The sequence below is a fragment of the Sturnira hondurensis genome, unplaced genomic scaffold (genome assembly GCF_014824575.4).
Source record: "Sturnira hondurensis isolate 20B ecotype Veracruz unplaced genomic scaffold, ASM1482457v3 Scaffold0001872, whole genome shotgun sequence".
NCBI lineage: Eukaryota > Metazoa > Chordata > Mammalia > Chiroptera > Phyllostomidae > Sturnira > Sturnira hondurensis.
The window spans coordinates 18937931-18962104 of NW_028074503.1; the positions used below are offsets into that span (position 1 = coordinate 18937931).

The window sequence follows — 24174 nt, forward strand, 5'->3', positions numbered from 1 at the left end:
TGGTGACTGTTCCCCAATCTAAGCTTTGCTAAGAACTTCTAAACTACATAAATTATTCATTAAAGATTGAGAGGTATAAAAAATGGAAGGGGATAGAAATGAGTTACAAGTCTCTAGAGCCAGAGGCAGGGAAGCTGACAATAAAATTTACACAGAGTTAGTTAAGAAAACACACCAGCCACTAGTAATCTTCACAGATACGGCAGTCATCAGGTTTTCAAAGATGCAGTTTTATCGTACGAGACTAGGTACCCATGATTCAGCTTCCTGGGTTATGTTTCCAGCTCGCAGAAGTTTGGTGGAATGTTGGTATTCACAGGGACTTCCCAGGTGTGGAAGCGTTCTGGGAAGCAGGGGCTGCAGCAGGCAAAGCATGTACAGCTGTCAAGGAATGGACTCACCCCATTTTAACAGGACAAAGGCAGACAATTAAATACTAAACACCAGGGAGAGAAGGAAGCAAAGACCGGTTCTTTGACAATAAGAATATATCTTGATGTCATCTCCACATCTGTTCTTTTTTTATTATTTTAATTTTTAAAAGATTACATGGATTTGATTTTACAGGCAATATGGGAAGGGTAAAACTGATTTGTGGGTTGAGAAAAATCTATAGGGACAGAGTGGCCGCAGGTACTAGGAGATAATGAATTCCTGCCCAGGGCCTTGATTCCAGGGCCTAGAGCAAGAACAGCGAAGCCTTTGTGGGTTTAAGAAAGGCCCTGACCCCCAGTGGGAAAGAAACCCACAAGCACCAATTCTGAAAGGCTGAGATTTCAGTCCACCAGTTAAAAAAGTATAATCTCTAAATTCTTTCCAGTTGTATCCGTGTTATTATGTAAAATATATCTTCCCATCTAGGATTGTATCATGTCCAGGTTGTCTCCAGCTAGTTGTTAGGTTACCCTCGTTCATTTCTGCATTCTCAGCAATTAGCAAGTGCCAGGGGCACTATGAGTAAAAGAAGTGCTTGCATGTGGAATAATAAGCTCTTCATTCTTTCTTTTCTCTAATTTATAATAAAAAGTTCCCCCAACCCATGAAGATTGGTTTGATGGATTCCTTCTCAAGCTTAGTTGTCCATAGCTTTCCTTTTAACGTCTGTCTATTAAACATTCAGAACAGCTCTTCCTGATAGGGTGCTTCCTGAGCTTGAATTTGAATAAACCAATTCACACAATGGGGTAAATGAGTTGATGGGCAAATTCATTTTACGTGATGATCTATTGTAAAACAAGAAGAAAAGGCCCCCTGATTGGCGGTGTTTCATGGTTTAAGTTGGAGGAGATCAGGCATTTTGGCAATACAAGGAGAACTTAGGGTCTGTGGAGTTCATGGGCCTCTTGTTCTACAGACGTTCCCCCCATAGATGAAGCAGCCCTAGGAGGGACTCCCCGCTGATGGCAAGCAGGGTGTCTTTCTATGAGGATGTGCACCACTGAATTTGTAGAAGCTGCTTCTTCCTGGCACAAAGACAGTACCCCTTTGTCTAAACCCGGGGACTTCACTGATAATTTTGGCAAAACCTAATGGGGTGGAGCACTATAAAATGGGGATATTTTGCCCTGGCTGGTGTAGCTCAGTGGATTGAGCGATCCCTGGGAACCAAACAACCACAGTTGAATTCCCAGTCAGGGCACATGCCTGGGTTGCAAGCCAGTTCCCAGCAGGGGCCGCACAAGAGGCGACCATACATTGATATTTCTCTCCTTCCCTTCCCCTCTAAAGATAAATAAATAAAATATCTTTTAAAAATGGGGATATTTTACTCCATTCCTCCAATGACCCATAACCAGTTTCTATTGTCAATAATTCCTCCAAGGGTAATCTATGGAGTATTCAAGAAGCAGCGCCACAACTTCCGAATTTAAGGAACTACCAGGCTGCAGACTCCTGCTCTGCATGGTTTCCTGAGCTGCTTCGTTATTTACTGACATTCCTGAGATGCAAACAACCAGGGTCTTATCAGGCAAAGGCAGATCCCCTGAGCCTTTTATCATTCTGTCTGCAATTCTGAATGTTTCCTCTATAACCAGACAGCATAGCAAATGAAGCTAGACTCTTTGAAGGGAAATGAGTCAATTGGAATGTCAATTTTATTTAGTCATATATTATAAAAACTAAACAGCATATCCGGCTGATTGACAAAACTCACCCAACTGTTAGGGGCAAAACAAAGCTATCTCAAGAGGTACGATTATGCAGATCTTGCTTCAACCTACGGGCAGATGTTGGGGGACACAGAGACAGAGAAGTGAAGCAGAATGACACATCTGGAACTGTCCACCTGATAAAATTCAAAGAGAAAGAGTAAGGGTGTTAGAAGTAAGGCTATCATGTCATGTTTTCTCTCTTCTTCTTCAGTGAGCCTTTTAACTTCTTCCACAGGCTGTCTTTTCTCTTCAGCTTCTTTTCCGTCAAGGATGGCACAGACTCCTTCTTGCGGATTTCCCTCACTAAGCCGTGAAAGGCATCATCGATGCAGAATCTGAGGGCTGCAGAGGTCTCAAAGAAAGCACAGTTATATTCTCGGGCTAGACCCATGCCTTCTTCTGTAGAGACCTAAGGGAAAAATAAATGATATTAACAAGAGAGATGCTTAGGACAAAAAGCATGTTCCCTACCAGGGCTGTCAGCCTATTACATTAAAAAAAAAAGTAAAATGTAAAATGTGACTATGCTTTAAGAGAAGATTTCTAGAATCTCTGGACTCCAAGGACAAATGAGAAATTGCAATTTCTGCAAGGGCACCTGGTTATAACTTATTGAAAGTGGAACTGGAAACCAACTCTCCAGACTTGGTCTAACAACAGCATAGTGGTCCAAAGCAGGGGTTTAATTAAAACTGCTGGGTTTCCATTCCCAAGATCTCCTTGTAGTTTTGCAAACTTGGGTCAATTTCTTAACCTTTTTGCCTAAGATTTCTCGTATTTAACATAATACTTCAAAGACTCTTTATTGGAGTTAAAAATAATGGTCAATCCAAAGTGCATTGAACATACTGAGCACATATTTAAAGCTCTCTAACTATTAGTAATTTAGTTCAGAGCCTTCCGTGAAGAACAAGTCAGGATGAAGTTGTCATGAAACTTGAAATACAATCTCTAGGTGAAAACAAGAAGCAGAACACCACCATTGCGAGGAGTAAGCCTTTCTCTAGCTGAGTGAGGTCTTTGGAGCAGGCTTAGAGCTTTGCGGGGGTTTTTGCGGCATTTAGCACGTTGTGGTTCATGCTACTGCAGCATATCTTTTAGAGGTGATAAACTGACTGAGGTCAGAGACTCTGCCTTATTTACCCTCCCTTTGGTGTCTGCCACCGTGCCTGGTGCCTAAATCATCGTTAGAGAAGTTAAAAGGACGATTAGTAAACATACCTGTGTTTAATAAGTATTAAGATGTAAACATAAGTGATGCACAAATATTTAAACAGTGGATTATGTGTCACTGTAGCTGGATGCTAATAAGCCTGTTCAGAATTTAGCGCTCCCATTAAGGTCTGCTAGAATATTCACATAAAGCAGGGCAAGGCTGCCTTTACTCAATATATCTGACAGCCTTTAGCCCATACTGGTCTATTTATTTTCTTAAAGTTAACCTGAGGTTTGTATATTGGTATGTTCATTTTTCCCCCCTGCCAAATGGAAGCATATGGTAAACTGGAAACTCTAGCGGTCTGGAACTTAAGTGAATGTGACTGGGACCACGATGAGCAGAGCTCTCAACTCCCCCAGGTTATATATGTGGTGCAAATAAGAAACTTTGTGGGGTTTTTTTTTTAGCGGCTGGCATTTTGGAATTGTTACCAGAGTTAAATCACCCTGTCTTAACTGATAGAGCACCCCATATTGCCAGCAAGTGGTTAGGCAGGGCTGTGAAAACAGGTTCTTTCTAGTCTGTGATAGGTTGACCTCACCAAAGTCTGATAAACAGATGAGTACAAAGAATGTCTGAATTCTCTCCTCTCTCTCTCTCATCTTTGCTGGCCAACACACTGATTTTTTTAGCTTATTTCTGTCTTATAGTAACTTAAGAAATACAGCTAAAGGCATCCAACTAAAGTGATTAACATTCTGTCTTCACAGCAACTTAACAAAATCATAGATTTATTAATAACTGGTCATATCTCCAAGTAATCACAGGTGACAATCTCACCAAATGTTTTAACACCACATAGCGTGTATTGTCCTTTATTATTCAGTCTCCTGTAACAGTTTTCTTCAGTCTCCTGTAACAGTTTTCTCCACCCAGAATTCAATGACATGTTTTACGTTTTTCCATAGCAACACCACATACCTGGTACCATTTTTTAAGATTAACCATCTTTTTTTTAAGCTGTATGAGTACACAAACAGCCTCCGAATCTCCATGGCTCGCAAAAATATTTGTCTTGCTCCCAGTGCCCATTAGCAACTAGAACACGACTGTGGCCACTGAGCTCCAGGCTGTTGGCTGGGCTCTGGTTTATCTCCCTGGTCTTCTCATTCTCAGGCTCAGGCTGAATGAGCACTGTTATCTGGGATATGATGCTCCCATGAGAGAAAGTAGGTGGGTGAGAGGCAGAGATCATTTTACCTACATCTCTATGGTCGAAACACACATGAAGAAAGCTAAAGTCAATAAAGCACTATGTACACTCAGCTAAGTGAAGATGGTAAGGATGAGAGAAAAAAGAATTCTAAAGAAATAATAGAATCTAGTAAAATAAGTTACATGTAAATGCAGTACAGTACACTTTCCTATTAAAAGAGGCAAAGATTGTCAGACCAGATAAAGATAACTTGTAGTTGAAACACTTTACATGTAAGAATATAGAAAGACTAAAATTTGAATGGAAATGATTACAAAATTCAGCTAGTATATTAGCATAATATCAAACAAAGTTGGCAGTTTTTAAAAAATTAGTAGAATTAGAGGGAGATGTTTTATAATGATAAGTCCACTATGAAGATATATTTTACTTATAAATTTGTATGTACTAAAAATCATAGCCTTAGTTTATAAGAAAGTAAAGTGGATAGAACTAAAATACAAAATTATAGTGAAAGATTTTCACACATCTCCCTGAGCAGTTGAAAGAATAATTAGGTAAAAATGACTACGGATATAGAAAGTTTGAACAAAACACCACTGATCTAATTTACACATAAGGTGCTGCACCTACCCACCAACTGAAAAATTTATATTCTCTTCAAGTGAACCAGGAGCATTTATAAAAACTGACTTCATACTAAGCTATAGAGAAAGTTTTAAACTTTCAAAGTGACAGTTTGTGATTCTTCACAAAGAATGAAAGTGACAACATATTCCCAAACAAATCAAATTAAGTTAGAATTATTTTTTAAAGAAAGATAACTAGGAAATTCCCAAATATTTTGGAAAAGTACACTTCTAAATAGTCAATAAATCTGTAAGATATTACATGAAAATTAGAAAATATTTGGAATTGAATGATAATGAATAGAAAACACTGTAACTCGTGGCATATCTAAAGCTTTGTTCAGAAAGATGCTATAATAATATATGCATGTTTAGGAAAGTGGTAACACTCAAATTCAATACTCAATGTAGGAATGTTAAAAAGTTAGCAAAGTGCCCAGCAAATTTAACCCAAAAAGGCAGAAAAAAAAGGAAATCTTAAAGATAAAGACAGAAATAATATAATAGAAAACAATCATACAGGAGAGAAAACTAAATCCAATCTGAGATATTTATATGGATATTAAATATCAAGAGCCCAGGTAAGAGAAATTTAAGGTGAAAAAGAAAATAGAGGGTAAAAATAAACAATATCAAGAATGACAATGTGGACATCATTACAGAGCCTACAAATATAAAAATGATAATTAGGGAATATTGTGTTTGTGCTAATATGTGTGACAAGTTAGGTGACAGACACATTCCTACCAAAACAAAAGTTACCGAAACTTACACATAAACAAAAATCTATATCATTCTCTACAATCTATATCATTCTCTATGTGAGACAAGGAATTAAACATGTTCTTAAGAGTTTTCCACAATTAAGTCTCTATGACCAAAAGCCTTCTTTGAGGAATGTGAGTAGGTATGTGTACCAAAAGATGTGTGAAAATGTTCATATCAGCATTGTTAAATAGCAAAAGAAATAATCCTAACAGCAACTCAAATGTTATCATGAATGAATTCAATAAACACTTTTTTGTATATTCATACAATGGAATATACAAAATGCAAGTGAATAAAATACTGTTGTCTATAACTTACAAACATAGGTCTGATTTCTTTCACAAAATATGAAGAATATTTTATTAGTAAACTTTTTATTTTCATATAGTTTTAGATTTACACAAATGTGGTAAAGATTGTAGAGATAGTGCCTGTGTACTGCCCCACTCCCTGTTTGTTCTATCATTATATTAATATTATACTTATACTATATAATATACCTTATACTATATTATACTTTCAGAATGTTTAAACATAGGAAAACGATTCTTCAGTGTTAGGCGTCAATATAGAACTTCCTTTAGGAAGTGACACAGGAGAGGATTCTGGGTGTTTTTTCTTATCTTCCTTGACCTATATGGTGTTTTCATATGGGTTTACTTTATGATAATTTATTAAATTTGTAATTTTAATTTGTGTACTTTCTGCATATGGTACATCAATAAAAAACTCAGACAAATACACCATATGATACGAAGCATCATTTTGTCGTTTCTTAGCAAAATACTTAAATATTCACAGTAAGTGAGATAGGTATAGTCGCTAGATAGACTCCATTCGCATCAGATCATGTGTTGTCACAAAACAAACTGGGTCTGGGCAGATTCTGCAAACAAATACACTGAGAAGATCTTTGATTTTTCATTTTATTTTAGATTTCTGAAACCAAATTGACACTCTGGATTTCAATTATGTTTTTAGTGGAAGGATTCAATATTATAAAGATTACAAATCATCCCAAATTTATGTGTAATTTCAATTAAAATTACCTTTAAATCCTGAAATCTTTTGAATCATTGAGTGCCATAAAGAGATAGTGACATTTATAGGCAAGAGTTAAAGTAAAAATAGGGAAAATCTTTGAATTCCGTAAGAGCAAGGCAGGGAGAACAATAACAATGATGTTCAGTTTACAGCATTGAGGCTTTTTCTAAAGCTGTAACTCAAATACCTTACAGGTATTTGAGTTAAATCTTTATTTAAACCTACAATATTTTTTCCTCATTTGAAAAATCTCTCTCTGCAAACACATATATTTATGAAATATTTCCTAATTATAAAAATGTAAACATTACAAATAAGTCATTGGCAATATCAAAATTCAGTTAAAAGTCCAATGTAACAATCTTAATCTGAAATAAAATTGGAAGATATATTCCCTGAAAAGGTTCTTTCTGAAATCTTACACAGTAAACACCTTTAACAAATGACATAGTTGCCTATTTTATTAATTGTAGCAGGTTGAAGTATATTCAACTCTGTAGCTACTAATAAGTAAGTAATGAAGGGATTATAAACCCTCTATTTCAAATGAAATGTAGTTGCATGTATTCTTAGATTCATTTCCAGAATATTAATTTTATGTTATTTAATAACTCAGTAATTTTCATGTTCATCATAATGAACATTAAGTGGAAATTAAACTTAGTAATTTTTTTCTGTATTTCCTCCTAAAATTCTTCTTACATAAAAAAATAAAAACTTTAGGTCATTTAAGAAAAAAGTGGAAGCATGAAAGCAGCCCAAGTGTCCATCAGTAGATGAGCAGCTAAAATAATGATGGGACCTTTACACAATGGACTACTCCTTGGTCATGAAAAAGGAGACAGTTTTACCCTTTGTGACAGTATGGATGGACCTGGAGAACATTCTACTAAGGGACATAAGGCAGTCAGAGAAAGACAAATACCATACAACTTCACTCACATGTGGAATGTAGTGAATACACTGAACTAACAAGCAGAATAGAGACAGGCCTGTGGATGGAGAGCAGGAAGACAGGTAGTGGGGTGGGGGAATTTAGGTGGTGGAGGGATTGAGCAAAAAGGAGAAAGGACTCACAGACACAGACAACAGTGTGGTGATTGCAAGAGAGAGGGGTGTATAAGGGGACTACATGGTAATGGAAAAGTGCAAAAAATTAATTATAGAACATATTTCCAAGTTTCAATAAATTCCATCTCACCAATATTGACAACCCAGAAATGTGCCATCCCTACCTTTGCTACAGGATTTGATATACTGTAAATTCAGTGAAAGAACTGGAATCCAAACATATAAGAAAAAAAAATTTTTTTTTACAGATTCTGGGCTTTATGCTTAGTAATTATGGTCAATTTACAGGTCCTAAATATTTAAACAGTAACACTAGAAATAATTTTAATTCACTAATGTTGTTCTGATTGGTACAGAACCAAAATAATATAACAAAAAGTAACAGCTTTTATGTTAGGGTTTAAAATCAGACTAGCCTAATATATAATTAATATATCTCATTTATCCAAATTTGAAGTTCAATTAAACTTTATCATAAATATTTATCTACATTATACAGTAACTGCTAAGAAAGAAACACAATGTTATAAGAGAATTGATTTTTTTAAATTTATTTCTCTAATGAAGAATTTCAAGCCCAGGAAGCTTAAGCAAATGGTTCAAGGTCACACACACATTTAAGTAAAACAACCATCAAGTTTTACTCTCTTCCATCAAGTATTGTTTCCTGTCTCACCTGCTGTTTTTCACAGGATCTGTCCAGTTCCCTTCACTAGTGTTCTTTATATGTAATTGATTATTTTCACATGAGGTGTTTTAGCATAAGGTGATTCTTAATGGTAAACACATGGCATAGAATAGTTTATATTGCATTTACATAAAAAACTAAACAAATGCAGAAACTTAGGGAAAAATAAATATTATAGAAAGATTATGTAGGGGGCGGAGGAGCAATCACTGTGGATACCTCTACACCACCAGGCCCCTCATTGCAAAGAAGGGCAGACTGGGATTAAAAATGCCACCTGGAGGTCTAGAGAGCACTGGCAGAAAATAAAAAGGAAAACAGAAAACGTTTCATGCAAGTAATAGGAAATTTTAGTAACCCAAAGGTGCCATTGTTTTAATATATCTGACCTTTTTCACTGAAGATCACTGTGTGATATGCCAGGTGCTCCCTGAAATGCCATTTCCCATTTGCCAGAGGAGGCATTGAGCCACAGCTGCATGGGGGTGAACGGGACCACCGGGGCAAGCAGAGCCTGTTCTCTTCCAGGCTCAGCTGCTTGTGGGCATCGCAAGCCTTCTGGTCAATTAGAGCTTCATTCCCAGTCATCTGCTGACTTCAGGAGTTTCATTGCTCTTTACATCTTTTTATCTTTTACCTGAGCTTGGTAAAAATAAATTTAAATTACGTTACTGCAAAGGTATGCAGGGTAATGGTGGTTGCCTAGTAGGCAGTATAATTCTTGAGAGCAAAAAAGCAACTCAGATACTGCTCAGCTATAATTGCTAACCTTCAATGAGGAGAGATTGGCAGAAAGATGGGTCCGGCTTTTTCTGGGGAGCTTCATAAGCAAAATATGTATATGGCTGAGCCTGCAGCATGCTGTGAAAACATTTTGAGCACAGAACAAACTCTCTGGGAATTGTTTGATATTTTTTAATGTGTCCCTGTCTGTGTTTCCCTTCATTGTTACCCATGGAGTTAATAATTTTCATTAGAGAGCCTGCATCATCAAAGTAGCAGGAATCATAGTTTCCTGGCAAATTTGGAACCAAAACATTCTATTTGTTCACTCAGTGGAGAAGCAGCCAACTTAGATTGTGCAGTTTTCATTTGCTGGAGTTATATACATAATCAGTTTCAGTCAGTTTTAGCCATCTGAGTAGCCTTGCTGGTTTCCTTGACGAGTTCCAGTGAAAATGCTTTTGATTTATTTAACCAGACTTACTTACTTATTCAACCTGTGAGTTATTTATTATCATTACCTTTAGAATTTAAAGATATATGCATAGATGTCATATGAAACTTCTTATGGGACAAATTAAAACAAGGAAAGCACTGGTCAGAATGTCCTGCCCTCGGCTGCAGTCCCTGAACCAAAGAGATTCATTCTTAACGGACCAAGGACTGGGCTTGCAGGGTGCCTTCACCCTAGTGTGCTCCCTCTGTCCTGCTGTTCTTCTCCAATTCTCTTTTCTACATGGGTGAAAAACAAGTGTGTGAACTAAGCAGAGGTTCAACTGGAGGAGAGAGGTCCATCTCTTCTTAGCAGGCTCCTCCAACTTTTTGGAGAGATTGGCAAAGGGAGTGCCAACTTCCCTCTACACTTCTCCGGGGTGGGAAGGAGAGAAAGCATGCCACACCTTGGCTTTAAGAGCACAGATCCCCACTATCCTGCTACCCCAACTTCCCTGCCCCTGAACATTTCCTTCATAGCCTGGAAAGGGGGTCTGGACAGGGTAGATTAGGAATCAACTGAGCCATTTGGGTTGCCCATTTGTCTGGGGCTGTCTTTATAAACACAGAGGACCTTTTACACCTATGACCTACAACTCTTCTGCACAGATATTTTCATTTTGCTTTTTGCCTTGTCTAGTAAGCCTTCCATTTTTTTCCCACACCTCTTCTGCACCTGCTCAAGTTTTCACAGATCATTCCAGTCTTGGTGATCTCGGCCTGTGCTGTGCCACTCATCATCCATGGAGGGAGTGTATGGATCTTACAAGTTAGTTGTTTTATCTCACCAAACAATGCGGAGAAGCTATATTCTGCCCACTCGCATCCTCAGTGTGCTTAGCCACAAACTTTGCATGTGGCAGATGCTCATTAAATATTTCATCTTAATGATGATGATAGTGACATCCCATAAACAGTCACTGGTGACCACAGAGTCCAATAGGAGTCCACCATACTGCAATTCCAAAAGCCAGGGCATTGCTTCCAAATTTATTTTTGTCGTAATATGGCTTCCAGCAAGATACTTGGTAAAATTTCGCACACTGGATAACAGTATATGGATTCTGGAATCAGCTTACTAAGATCCACATTCTGGCTATATACCTCGTCTTATCCATAGGCTCTTGGGTAGAGTGACTTAGTCTTTTTTCTGTACTTCAGTCTCCTCATCTTTAAAATCCTACCACGTGGAATTGTTAATGGGACCCGATGAGCTATTACATGAAAAGCACTTAGCATTTTTCCCAGCATACTGTACACACCCAATAAATGTTACTATTTTTTTTTATGTCTGAAGAGAAGACCAGAGGAAATTTCCAACTCCTTTAGATCAAATGTTGGCCCTACTTAATTTTTGTCTTCTTCCCACCATGACCTATAAACCGTACCTGATATGACCTTTGTCCACCACCTCCCCAAGCCCAATTCATACCACTCTCTCCTCACCTATTATATCCGGCCACATACTTCCACATATGCCCAGGGCAATCTTCTTGACTTCAAGTATTGGCACATGTTATTTCCTCTGCCTGGAATGTGCTCCCCCCAGTGCATTTTATCACTTGTATTCTTGTCATCACTCATGTCCCAGCTTAAATATTCCTCCACTGAGATGCCTTGCCTGGCTTTTCTCTAAAAAACTATTCTGTGCATTGCCAGTAATTCTATCCCATTTCTCTGCCTTATTTCTTTCGGGGCACTGAATTACTCTCTGAAATCATCTCACTACTTTGTTCATGTGTTTATATTCTGTCTTCCTCTCGGACAGTGTAAGATTTGTTAGAGAAGGAGTTTTTGTCGTGTTTATTATTGTATTTCATCTAGTGGCTGGCACTTAGTAGGATCTTGATATTTATAAATTGACACCACTGTAACCCCACTGGGTTATAGTCAACAGAGGAACTCATAGTTGTTCAGGGCAGTAGAAGAACGTAAAGGACATTTCAGATCACTGTGAGCAGCGCCATGATGGTGGCCAGTGCAGCATTTCAAGTAGTGCCCAGATCCTTATTAGTGGTTCTCTGCTTCCTGAGGGTGGGAGCCTTCATACGAGACCTGAATGACAAGGACAAATTACCTAGGTTGGTGGGAGGGGGCTGGGTGTTCAGGAGCAGAAAGGAGTAGAGAGAACTAACAAAGGCCTAAGGCAGAAGTGATAATGGAGCTTTGTGGGATCATCAGTATTTAACACACTTTAGCCCAGAGGATGAGAGAGGAAGGAGGGAATGCAGAGCACAATCAGAAGAAATCAGTGAGCTTAAATGCCTAATTTACTTAGGTTTGTATGAAATTTGTTTGCCACTCATAAATTGAGTGATCACATTTTTTAAAAGCCTGTATCTTGAGTGCCTACTCTGTGCAAGAAAATTAAAAAAAAAATTTTTTCCTCTCCTGCTGTTCTGGAGAGATATTGATTGCATGAGAGAAAAGCAGGACATAATAAATTAAATGACATAGCCAGTCCTTCTGAGGAACAGGATGGTAATGGCTCTAGGGTAAAAGGTTTAGGCTGCTTTGTACAAGAGACATTTGAAGTCTCCAAGGTCTTGTGCTTTTCATCCAAGAAGCTCTGGTGTGCTGGGGGGAAAGGTTGCCATGGCAGCCAGTAGTTGCTATGAAGGGAGAAAAGGGAAGGTTGATGCTCAATATTTTGCTAATAGCAAAATCTGGCTTCTTTGAATTTTTTTCTCTTAAAAGCTTTATTTTTAAAATAACTTGTTAAAATTATAAACCATTAAAACTTAGGCAGTATATGAAATATATGTATAGGAATATGTATGTATAAATATACATATATGTATGCGTATGCCTAAGGATATCATTATTTGCACCAGTAAATAAATGTGTGTATTTAATGTAAATTAAATGAATGATTCTCCTGAACCTTAAGGAAATTAGGTATTGTGAATTACTAAGTTTTTGAAGTAGCCCAAATTTTACCCTTTAAGCATGAAAAAATATCTTAATGGTTAGTTTATCATATTAATAAATGTATGTTAGGTAAAACTAGAAAGACGGAACCTATGTATTATGCTTTTAACACATTAAGCAATTATAATTAAATAACAAATTGTGTAAATATGTATAATGTCTGGATCACTGCAAAATACAAGACCATGAGGGCAAGAAACGTTGCATCCCCAATAATACCTCAATGTTCTGCACGTGAGCCTTGTTCAGTAAGCATCTTTCCCATCTCTTCTCTGAACATGTGGGTGAATGAAATATAGAAAGGAGACCAAGGAAAAACCGACCCAATTACCACAGCAAAAACTCTCCATTCATTAACCTAGAGAGCTCAGAAGCTGGAATTTCACCTGAATTGCTGGAGGTTTTAAGTCCTTTACATCAAAATTTATGTCTAGTTTCATAAATGCCCTATTACATATATTCTCTGAATAAAACATGTGCACTGCAGAAACTCTAAGCAGAAAAGAAAAGCAGCCAGGGGTCATGATGCTTTCTTGCATGGAGTCTGTGGGTCGCAGTGGCAAATGACCGACGAGGCACTGAGGAAAGCCAGGGGTATCCAGGTTCCTCAAGCTCATGGTCAACTGTGTATCCTGTGGGATTATATCTGGGAATGTATGCCATGAACCAGAACAAAGTAAATTTAGTGCACATTCTAATCCTGAGATCTACAGAAGGCAGAAATGAACCAGTGTTCCTTGCGTTCTGGCCCTACACACCTATACACAGGGAGCTAGGTATGTTTTGAAAAATGTATAAGGCGGTGCTTGTTAGCGCTACTGTACATTCAGTTTTCAGTCTTAGCACAGCTGTAGATGCCTTTGGCAATCATTTTGCCTCTTATTAGCCAGTACTCCTTCTCACCCCTCACTTAAAACTTTCTTCAGAACTTTCACTTCTCAGGGGTTTGACCCTATCCTCATTTTCAGCCACTGGTCTCACCCTCTTCCTTCACCTGAATGAGGAAATAAAAGTATCTGAAAAGAATGACTTTGCCAGCTGGGCCTAGCAGCTCACCTGTGCCATTAGATATCCTATCGTACTCTTTCCAGTCTCTGGTGAAGATACGTTACTGAGTCTGTCCAGTCTAATGCCCCTACCTGGTCTGAGTCCCCTTTGATATCTACTTCAATCCTGCAGCATGTGTTCTACCCCTTATTTCCCACATTTTCAGCCTTCCTCTCTACCAGTCCCCCCCTTTTCCCGGGAGAATATGCCAACCACCTACTTTAAGACTGCAGTTCTAGTTACTTTCTCATGTCTGTTCTTCCATTCACCATCAAATGTAGATTATTCAGGAAAGTATTTGTACAAGCTTAGAAAGAGGAAGAATGGGGCTGTGGCAGGAAAGTGATTTAAAAAAGGATGCATAATTGCAAAACAAGTCCATCCTAGATTTATATGCTAATTTGTCTTAATCACTTCTGATCTGCACATGATCATTCACAGTTTGGATTCTGCCTCCTTCCACCCATCCTCCCAAAATGGTTATCAAAAGTATGAACGTCACCCTTGCTGCCAAACCCAATAGGTGCTTCCAGTAATCTTTCAACATCTGTAACATTTGACTAGTTGACTACCCCCTTCTTTAAATGTTTCTCCTTTGACTTAGTGACTGTCTTCTTTCCTGATTTTTCTGATCTCTAATTACTCTTTCAGATTATCCTGTCCGAATGCCCTGGAAATCCTACTATTTACTCTATTCTCTTGTAATTATGTGCAAAGCCATGGATTCTGTCCTGACGTTTTTTTCTATTCTCGTTTGACATCCTTCTTATCTATTCTTACTCAGATCCCTAGGCTTTAGTCAACGTTACTGTGCCTATGAGTAACTCATTGAGGTCTTCACACCTCATCTCTCAGTGTAAGTCCGAATCACATATACCACTCTCTGCTGGCAAGTTCCTCTGGAATTTCTCACAAGCACTTCAAAATTAATATGATCAAGTTCATTATTTTTTTTTCTCCCAAAATGTGAAATCCTGGCTACTGGCATCAATACTCCCAGTAATTCAGGTGAGAATCTTTCAAGTCCTTTAGACTGTTCTGACTCCCACATCCCTAAATCAAATTGCTAATAAAGTCATTTCATTTCTATCTCTTTAATATTGTATGCTTACATCTCTATTTGCACAGGCATTATCTTAATTCAGGGTTTTGTTTATCACTAAAATAATTTTCACATCTTATGATTTGACACCCTCAAATCTACCCCTTAACACTAACTAGCCAGAGAGGTATGTCCATAACATAAAGGCAAATATGTAACTCTCCAGCTTATGTCATTTCTGTGATTCTCTATCGCCAGTCACATAGTAGGGAGCACCTAGTAAGTACTCAAAAACTAGTAATGTTATTTCTGCAGCTATTAGTGCTAGATGAAGGCAGGTTCCTCTCTGGCTCTGGATAAGTAACTCTACCTCTCAATTTCCTTCCTCTTAAGATAAGAATAACCTTGTCTCTTTCAGAATGTTCTTCTGTGATTATTGTAGCTTATGCAGTAACGTGGTCAGTAAACTGCTAGCACACAGAAAGTACTTAATTAATATGTGCTTAGTGGGAATTCCCCACGGAGCGCTCTGGACCCATACAAGAATAAAGGATGTCAAGAGTGCAGAATAGCCTTAAAGTCAAAGACTTCAGATGGCAATGGCCTTTAGAGTCATCCTCAAGCCACCCAATCATGATGTAGGTCTCTTCCACAACGTCTGTCAGTGACTAGTGTCTTCAGGCACGCACTTACTGTGCATTCCTCTGGAAAGTGGCCCTTCTGTCCAAAGTTCTTAATGTTTGCACAGAAGGGAATTTGAATTTTAGAGCTGTAACTGTCCGTAGGCATCCTACACTCCAAATTCCTCTTATATACATAAAATAAACTAAAACATTTTGGGAAGACTTACATTCCCAAGACAGTACATGTCTTCAATGTTTCAGTGGACGCTAAAATCCAGGACTCTCTCTTCACCACCTTGTGTGCCTTTGTCTGGCACACACAGACTCCGGGGCAGAAGAGACAGTGGGGGGCAAGCAAACTTTGGAAGAGGGCACACTGAAAGTCAAGGTTTCGAGAAGAAAGGCCCTCACTCAGTAAGGCTTGTAGGGGTGTGGGGAGGAGAGGCTGCTGCCATGCCCCCCTGTTTAGTTGAGAGCAGCTGAGGGCTGCAGACACCTGGATCTGGGGCATTAACTTTATCAGGTTCAAATTTATATTTTTTTAAAATGTATTGTATCATAGAATGTATATCTGTAAGTTCTCATCCCCGTGGATTTGCAAGATATGATGTGGAGATTCAAGTGGCTGCACAGATGACAGCTCTTACCTGTTACAGGAACCCCCCCCCCCCCCGTGCCCTTAGAAACACCTTCCATTTGTTTCCTACACCCAGCTGCCCAATCCCCCCCAGGTGGACGCATGACCTGTCTCCACGGCTGGGCACACAGCGTGCTAGGGAGGTAATCCTGACAAGCCTGTTAAGAAGCAGCAGCCTGAGACGGCATCTCTGAGCCCCTGACACCTGTTTTCTCTCCTGACTCTTCTGGTCATGTTGGAGCACAGAGCAAACAACGCTCTCACTGCGGAGACTTGTCAGCTCGCTGACGTTACCTGTTCTCCATCCTCCCCAGAAGCAGCTGGGAACAGAGTCTCCTTAGTCAGAACAGCAGGTCTCACAAAGACGCAGGGAGAAGACTGTCCTATTCAAGAGGGAGGTTTCTGAAATCAAATGGTCTGAGTTCTAATCTCATCTGTGCACTTACTAGTGACCTTAACTATGTTACTTAGCCTTTCTAATACTTACTATCAGCATCTAATGTGGGGATAATACGAAATATAAATAGGTAATAAACAGAAAGCCCTGTGCTTATTATATAGTAAAGGAACTAGAATTTGGATTTGGGGGTTTGTTATATGTGTCTTTTAATATATATATGACCGGTATGCCTCCACTCAGAAATCATGCTGACCTGGTGAATGAGAAGTTGTTTCTTGTCCTCACAAAGGTCCCCAAGAGTGGGGACTTTCTACTGTCAGAAATATTTTGATACAGTTGACCCCATTACCCTCTCTGTCCTCAAAATGGTCGAATCCTCCTTTGGGCATATTTTGTTAAATGTATCATAAAGTCTTTTGCTAAAACCACAAATCTTTTTTCCCCTCAAAGCAACTGCAGTTCTGTTCAGTCAATGCAGGGTGGAGCTGCATTTCTCCACAGTCTGCAGAAAGCCCTGGAAACTGTCTCAGTTCCCCCGTTGCTGTTTTTCCTCACCTTTCGCATGCGTAGCTTTTCACACTTATTGCTTTCCTCCATTATCCTATTTTATTTTTTAATTTAAAAAATAATATATGTAGTACCCTATTAATACATTTGTTAGCAAGGTCTGCAGCAGGTCTAGAACTACATTTTTTAAAAATTAAAATGTTTTGAATTACTGTTTTAGGTGTACGACTTAGTGATTGGACACACATAACTCACAAAGTCATCCCCCAATAAGTCTAGTACCCATCTGACACCATGTGTAGTTATTACAGTATTATTATGCATTATATGCATTATTATTGACTGCATTTCTTATGCTGTACTTTATATCCCCATGACTGATTTTCATAACTAGCAATTTTTATATCTTAACCCCTTAACCTTTAATGCCATGTCTCCAATCCCCCTCCCATCTGACAACCAGTGATTTGTTCTCAGTATCTGTGAGTCTGTTTCCATTTTGTTCATTCATTTATTTCGCTTTTCTGAGTCTATATCTATACCACATGAAATCATGTAGTATTTGACTGCCTTATTTCACTGAGCATAATATCCTCTAGGTCCATCAGTGTTGTTGCAAATGGCAAGATTTCATTCTTTTTGTGGCTGAATAAAATCCCATTGCGTATGAGTACCACATCTTTTTTATCCATTCATCTATCAATGGACACTTAGGCTGCTTCCATATCTTGGCTATTGTAAATAACACTACAACAAACATAGGGATGCATATATCTTTGGGAATTGATGTTTTAAATTTCCTCTGATAAATACCCATAAGCGAAATTGCTGGGTTACATGGCAGTTCCATGTTTAATTTTTTGAGGACTCTCCCAATTGTTACCCACAGTGGCTGCACCAATTTACATTCCCACCAACAGTGCACACAAGTTCCTTTTTCTTGATTGGTTGGTTGCCTCTCACACATCCCCTACTAGGGACCTGGCCTGGAACACAGGCATGTGCCCTGGCTGGGAATCAAACCAGTGACCCTTTGGTTTGCAGGCCCATTCTCAATCCACTGAGCTACACCAGCCAGGGCAAAAGTTCCTTTTTCTTTACATTCTCACCAGCACTTTTGTTTGCTGATGATGACCGTTCTGACAAGTGTGAGGTGATACCTCATTGTGGTTTTAATTTACATATCTCTGATGACTAGTAATGTCAAGTATCTTTCATGTGTGTATCGGTCATCTGGATGTCTCCTTTGGAGACATGTCTATCTGGTCCTCTGCCCATATCCTGATTGGATAGTTTGGGTTTTTGGTGTTAAATTACATGAGTTCTTTAAATATTTTGTATATTAACTCCTTTTTGGACATATCATTGGTGAATATCCTCTCCGATTCAGTAGTTTGTTGTTTTTTCTTTATTTATTGATGATTTCTCTTTAATTTGATGTAGTCCCATTTTTTTTGTTTCCCTTGCCTGTGGCTTCATATCCAAAAAATACATATTACTAAAAAAAATACATATTACTAAGAACATTGTAAGAAAGTTAACTGCCTATGTTTCCTTCTTGGCATTTTATGGGGTCTTACATTTTAGTCCTAAATCCATTCTTATATATAGTTTAAGAAAGTGATTCAGTTTCATCTTTTGCACCATTTATTGAAGAGACAATCTTTGCTACCATTTGTATATCCTTGCCTCTTTTATCATAGATTAATTAACCATATAGGTGTGTGTTTATTTGGGGGGTCTCTGTTCTATTCCTTTCTGTATCTGTTTCTATGCCAGTACCATGCTGTTTTGATTATAATGACCTTGTAGTATATTTTGATGACAGCATGATATCCAACTTTGTTCTTCTTTCTCAAGATAGCTTTGGCTATTCTGGGTCTCTTGTAGTTTTATGTACATTTTAAAATAACCTGTTCTAGTTCTGTGAAGAATGCCATTGGTATTTTGATAGGGATTGATGGAATCTGTAGATTTAGAGGGTACTTGGGGCATTTTAATTAATTTTAATTTTTCCTATTCATGAATATACTATATGCTTCCCTTCTTTAATTTCTTTCTTCTGTGAATTACAGCTTTCCATATATAGGTTTTATATCTAAGTATTTTATCGCTTTTGATGCAATTGGAAATGGGATTTTCTTAATTTTCCTTTTTGATAGTTCATTATTGGTGTATAAAAATACAGCAGATATCTCAATATTTTGTAGTCTGCTAATTTTCCTAAATTCATTTATTAGTTCTAATAGGGGTTTTTTTTGGGGGGGGGAATTCTTTAGAATTCTCTCTATAGAGCACTGTATCACCTACAAATAATTACCATTTTTCTTCTTCCTTTCCAATTTGGATGCATTTTATCTCTCTTCCTCGTATGATTGTTGTAGCTAGGACTTTAATGCTATGTTAAATACAAGCAGTGAAAGTGAATATCCTTGTCTTTTTCCTGACCTTAAACAAAAAGCTATGTATTTGTCATATATGGTGTTTATTATATTGTTATGTTTCCTCTATCCCCAGTTTGTTGAGAGTTTTTATCATGAAAGGATTTGGGATTTTGTTATATGCATTTTCTCTATTGATATATGATCATATTATTGTTTCTGTGGTATATCACATTAAATGATTTGCATATATTGAATCATTGCATCCCGGGACTAGATCCCACTTGAACACAGTATATGATCTTTTTAACATATTGCTGAATTCAGTTTGCTAATATTTTGTTGAGGATTTTTGCATTTATGTTCATCAGTGATATTGGCTTTTAATTCTCTTTTTGAGTGTCTTTGTCTCCTTTTGGTATCAGGACATAAGGCTGGATTTGTAAAATGAACTTGGAACTTACCCTCATCTTCAAATGTTTTGAATATTTTGAGAAGGACAGATATTAATGCTTCTTTGGATGTTCAGTCAAAATCACCCGTGAAGCCATCTAGTCCAGGGCTTTTGCTTATTGATTTGATTTCATTAGTGATTACTGGTCTGCTAAGATTTTCTGGCTCCACTTGACAGCCTTGGAAGATTGCATGTTCCTAAGCATCCGTGTAGTTCTTGTAGATGGTCCAGTTTGTTAGCACATCTCGTTCAAAGTATTTCCTGATAATTCTTTGTATTTCTGTGGTGTCATGTCTTCTCTTTTGTTTCTGATTCTATTTATGTGGGCCCTCTCTCTTCTTTTCCTAAGGAGTCTGACTAAAAGTGGATTGGTTTTGCTTATCTTTTTCAAAGAACCAGCTCTTGGTTTCACTAATCTTTTCTATTTTTCTTAAAATTTGTTTTGGTTTGTCCACTCTGATTTTTATTATCTTTTCTTCCTGTTCACTTTGATCTTGTTTGCGCTCCTTCTCCAGTGACTTTAGGTGTGAGGTTAAATTGTTTGAGATTTTTCTGGTTTCTTGAGTTAGGAGGACTGTATTGCTATAAATTTCCCTCTTAGCTGCTTTTGCTGTGTCCTATAGAATTTGGGTTGTTGTATTTATTTGTATTTGTCTCAAGTTATCTTAATTTCCTCTTTCATCTCATTTTAACCCATTCATTGTTTAGTAGCATGTTATTTAGCTTCCATGTGTTTTTCAGTTTTCTTCTTGTAATTTATTTCTAGTTTCATATCCTTGTGATAGGAGAAGTTGCCAGATATGATTTCAGTTGTCCTAAATTTGAGACTAGTTTTCTGGCCTAACATGTTGTCTATCTTGAAAAATATGCCATGAATACTTGAAAGAAATGTACATTCTGCTGCTAGTCTGTAAAATGTCCTAAGGATATCAAATAGGTTCATCTGGTAGAATGCACGATTTAAGGCCACTGTTTCCGTATTGATTTTCCGTCTGCGTTATCTGTCCACTGATGCCAATAGAGGTGAACGTTCCCTACTATGCTGTATTACTGTTGATTTCTCCCTTTATCATCTATAATGTATATCTGTCAATATTTGCTTTATAATTTTAGGTGCTTCTATGTTGAGTGCATAACTGTTTACAAATTGTATCCTTTTCTTGGACTGATCCCTTTATCATTATGTAATGTCCTGTTATAAAGTCTATTTTGTTTGATAGAAGTATTGCTACCTTGGCTTTTTTTTTCATTTGCATAAAATACTGTTTTCTATTTCCTTATTTTTAGTCTGCACTTACCTTTCAATCTGAAATGGGTCTCTGGCAGGCAGCATATGTGTGGGTCTTCTTTTCTTAAAATCTATTCAGCCACCTTTTGTCTTTTTTTTTTTTGGTTGGAGCATTTATTCCATTTTTAGTTAAAGTAATTATTGATGGGTATGTAATTACTGCCATTTTAATAATTGTTTTCTTATTGTTTTTGTAATCCTTCTGTGTTCCTTTCCTTTTTAAAATTTATTAATTTATTTTTAGAGAAGAGGGGAGAGAGTGAAGGAAACGATGTGGGAGAGAAACATGGATGGGTTGCCTCTAACACACCCCAAAACGGGGACCCAGCCTGCAAGCAAGGCAGGTGCCCCGACTGGAAATTGAACCAGCAATGTGTTGGCCCACAGGCCAGTGGTCAATCCACTGAGCCACACCAGCCAGAGCTCTGTTCCTATCTGATTCCTTTGCATATTGATGACTTTCTATAGTATGATGTAAGGATCCCTTTCTTATTTCTTGTATATGTCTTTTAGATTTTTAGTTCCTGGTTACTATGTGTTTCATATATATCAAGCTATGTTTATAGCAGTACATATTAAGTTGTGGTTGCTTAAGTTTCAACACATTTTAAAATCACTACAGTTTTTACCCATCTCCACTGCATCTTTTTTTAAATCCTCACCCAAGGATAGGTTTGTTTACTGATTTGAGAGTGAGAGAAACATCAATGGGTTGCCTCCCATTTGTGCCCTGAAAAGGGATCAAACCTGCAACCTAGTTATGGCCCCGCCTGGGAACTGAACCCACACCTGTTTGGTGTTTGGGAGAATGCTGCAACCAACTTGAGCCAGGGCTCCATGTTTGTGTGCGACTGTTGGTCTGTATCCTTTAATTTATTGTTGTAATTATATGTGATCTTCATACTTTTGGCCTTTAACCTTTGTACTGGCTTGATAGTTGGTTGACCCACTACTTTTACCATCTGTTTCCTTTAGTCTGTGAGAATTTTTTTCTGTTTTCATAGACATATATTTTTTATCTTTTCTACTTAAAGGAGTCCCCTTAACATATCTTGTAATACCAGTTAAGTGGGGATGAACTCCCTTGTGTGCATCCTCCTGCGTAGCTGAGCCCTGATTGCTGCCGGCACATCACTGGAAGGGAAATACCCTCAGACTTACTGGNTGTACTGGCTTTATAGTTGGTTGACCCACTACTTTTACCGTCTGTTTCCTTTAGTCTGTGAGAATTTTTTTCTGTTTTCATAGACATATATTTTTTATCTTTTCTACTTAAAGGAGTCCCCTTAACATATCTTGTAATACCAGTTTAGTGGGGATGAACTCCCTTGTGTGCATCCTCCTGCGTAGCTGAGCCCTGATTGCTGCCGGCACATCACTGGAAGGGAAATACCCTCAGACTTACTGGATGTGACACAGCAGACAAGCCCTCATGCAGGTGCTGATCCATAAAGCAGGAGTTGCTCTACTGGGGCTCTGGTGTCAGCCAGGTCCACCCTTCTGGCGTGCCATTTGTGGAGCTGGCTGGGTGGCACTCTGTGTTGTTCTGAAGCCATCTACTGGGTATATTGATTCTGGAGGTTCTCGAGGGGAGGGGGCTCTAGTAGCGGCCAAGACCAGTTGCCATTTGTTCCTAAATGGGGGCCTCCTATTGGGAGCTATAAAGTGATCTGCAGTTGGTTGCCACATGTGCTGGGCTTGGAGGCCCTTTGGAAGTGCAGTGCTGTGAAGCAAGGCCAGCTGCCACTATTGCTAGGCTTGGGACCTCTTTGTGGGCATCACAATGTGCACTGAGGCCAGCCGCCTCTTGTGCTGGGCTTGTGGCCACCTAGTGGAAGCCATTTCCAGGCTAATGCAAGACAAAGCTTATCCCACACTTGAAGCCACCTGATGGGAGTTGCAATGTAAGCTAAGACTAGTTGCCACTTCTGCTGAGCTTTGGGCTACATAGTAAGAGGTACAGGGCACGCTGAGGCCAGCTGCCACTTGTTTGGAGTTTTGGACCTTTGAAAGATTTTAGAGAAGTGCATAAGCAGAGGCAGGCTGCTTGTCTGGAAAAGCTACTGGTAGCAGCGTGGCCCAGGTATATGAGTTGGGTGGGGAGGGGTCTCAGGAATCACTAGGGTAAGGCAGCTAGCCATGGTAATAGAGTGCTTAAATTCGGCACTCACCCCTGCAGACTGAGTGGAGGGAGGGCTCAACAAAGATGTAATGGCACCTGCCAACTATTCTGTCTAGAAAGAAAGCCACCCCGACTCCTGCCCCTCCAGCTCTCACCCTGAAGCCAATGAATTTGGTTCCTCTTCATATGTCCCTGGCACTTTTTAAGCTGCCATTGCTGCTCTGGAGCCCAGAGTGAGTGAGTCCATGTATGGTTCAGGAGCCCTTTGCCTCATTTGGATTAAATCTGGTTGGTTTTCACAGCCAGATGCTATAGGGACTCCTCTTGCCAGCACTGGAGCCCCAAACTGGAGATCCCAGTATAGGGCTAGGACCCCCCATGCCTCCAGGGTTACCTCTGCAGCCAAGATGGCCCATCCTGATTCTTAATTCTCATACATGGGTTTGGGACCAGCCTGTTCCGCAGCACCACCCTTCCTATCAGTCTCGTAGTGGCTATTTTATGTCCTAGGTAATAGGACTTCAGTTTGTCTAGTCTTCAGGTGGTTCTCAATGATGGATGTTCTGTGATATACTTGTAGTTCTGCCATGGTCACAGGAAGAGGGACGCACAGCATTTACCAGCTCCACTCTTCGACTGGAAGTCCTAAAACTTTCCTTTGTACAGTTTGTTTTCTTGTTTTACCTTTTCTTTTCATCCTTTAAAAAAATATCGTCAACATCCTACTAATCTCTTGGTCTTCTCTAGAATGTGTTTTGACTCTGCTTCTTGAAATATTTGTTGACCCCTCAGACTGCAT

The 24174-nt window shown here is 38.7% G+C and overlaps 1 protein-coding gene across 2 annotated transcripts in view; it reads right to left on the reverse strand.

The window, feature by feature from the left end:
- Positions 1 to 2137: 2137 nt before the first annotated feature.
- The window catches only part of RIT2 (Ras like without CAAX 2), a 292704-nt gene continuing 270667 nt past the window's right edge, over positions 2138 to 24174 (reverse strand). For both annotated transcript variants that reach the window (XM_037037027.1, XM_037037036.1), the window contains exon 5: positions 2138 to 2562. In XM_037037027.1, coding sequence (XP_036892922.1) covers positions 2335 to 2562 — 228 coding nt within the window. In that variant the 3' untranslated portion in view covers positions 2138 to 2334. The remainder of the gene's footprint in view (positions 2563 to 24174) is intronic.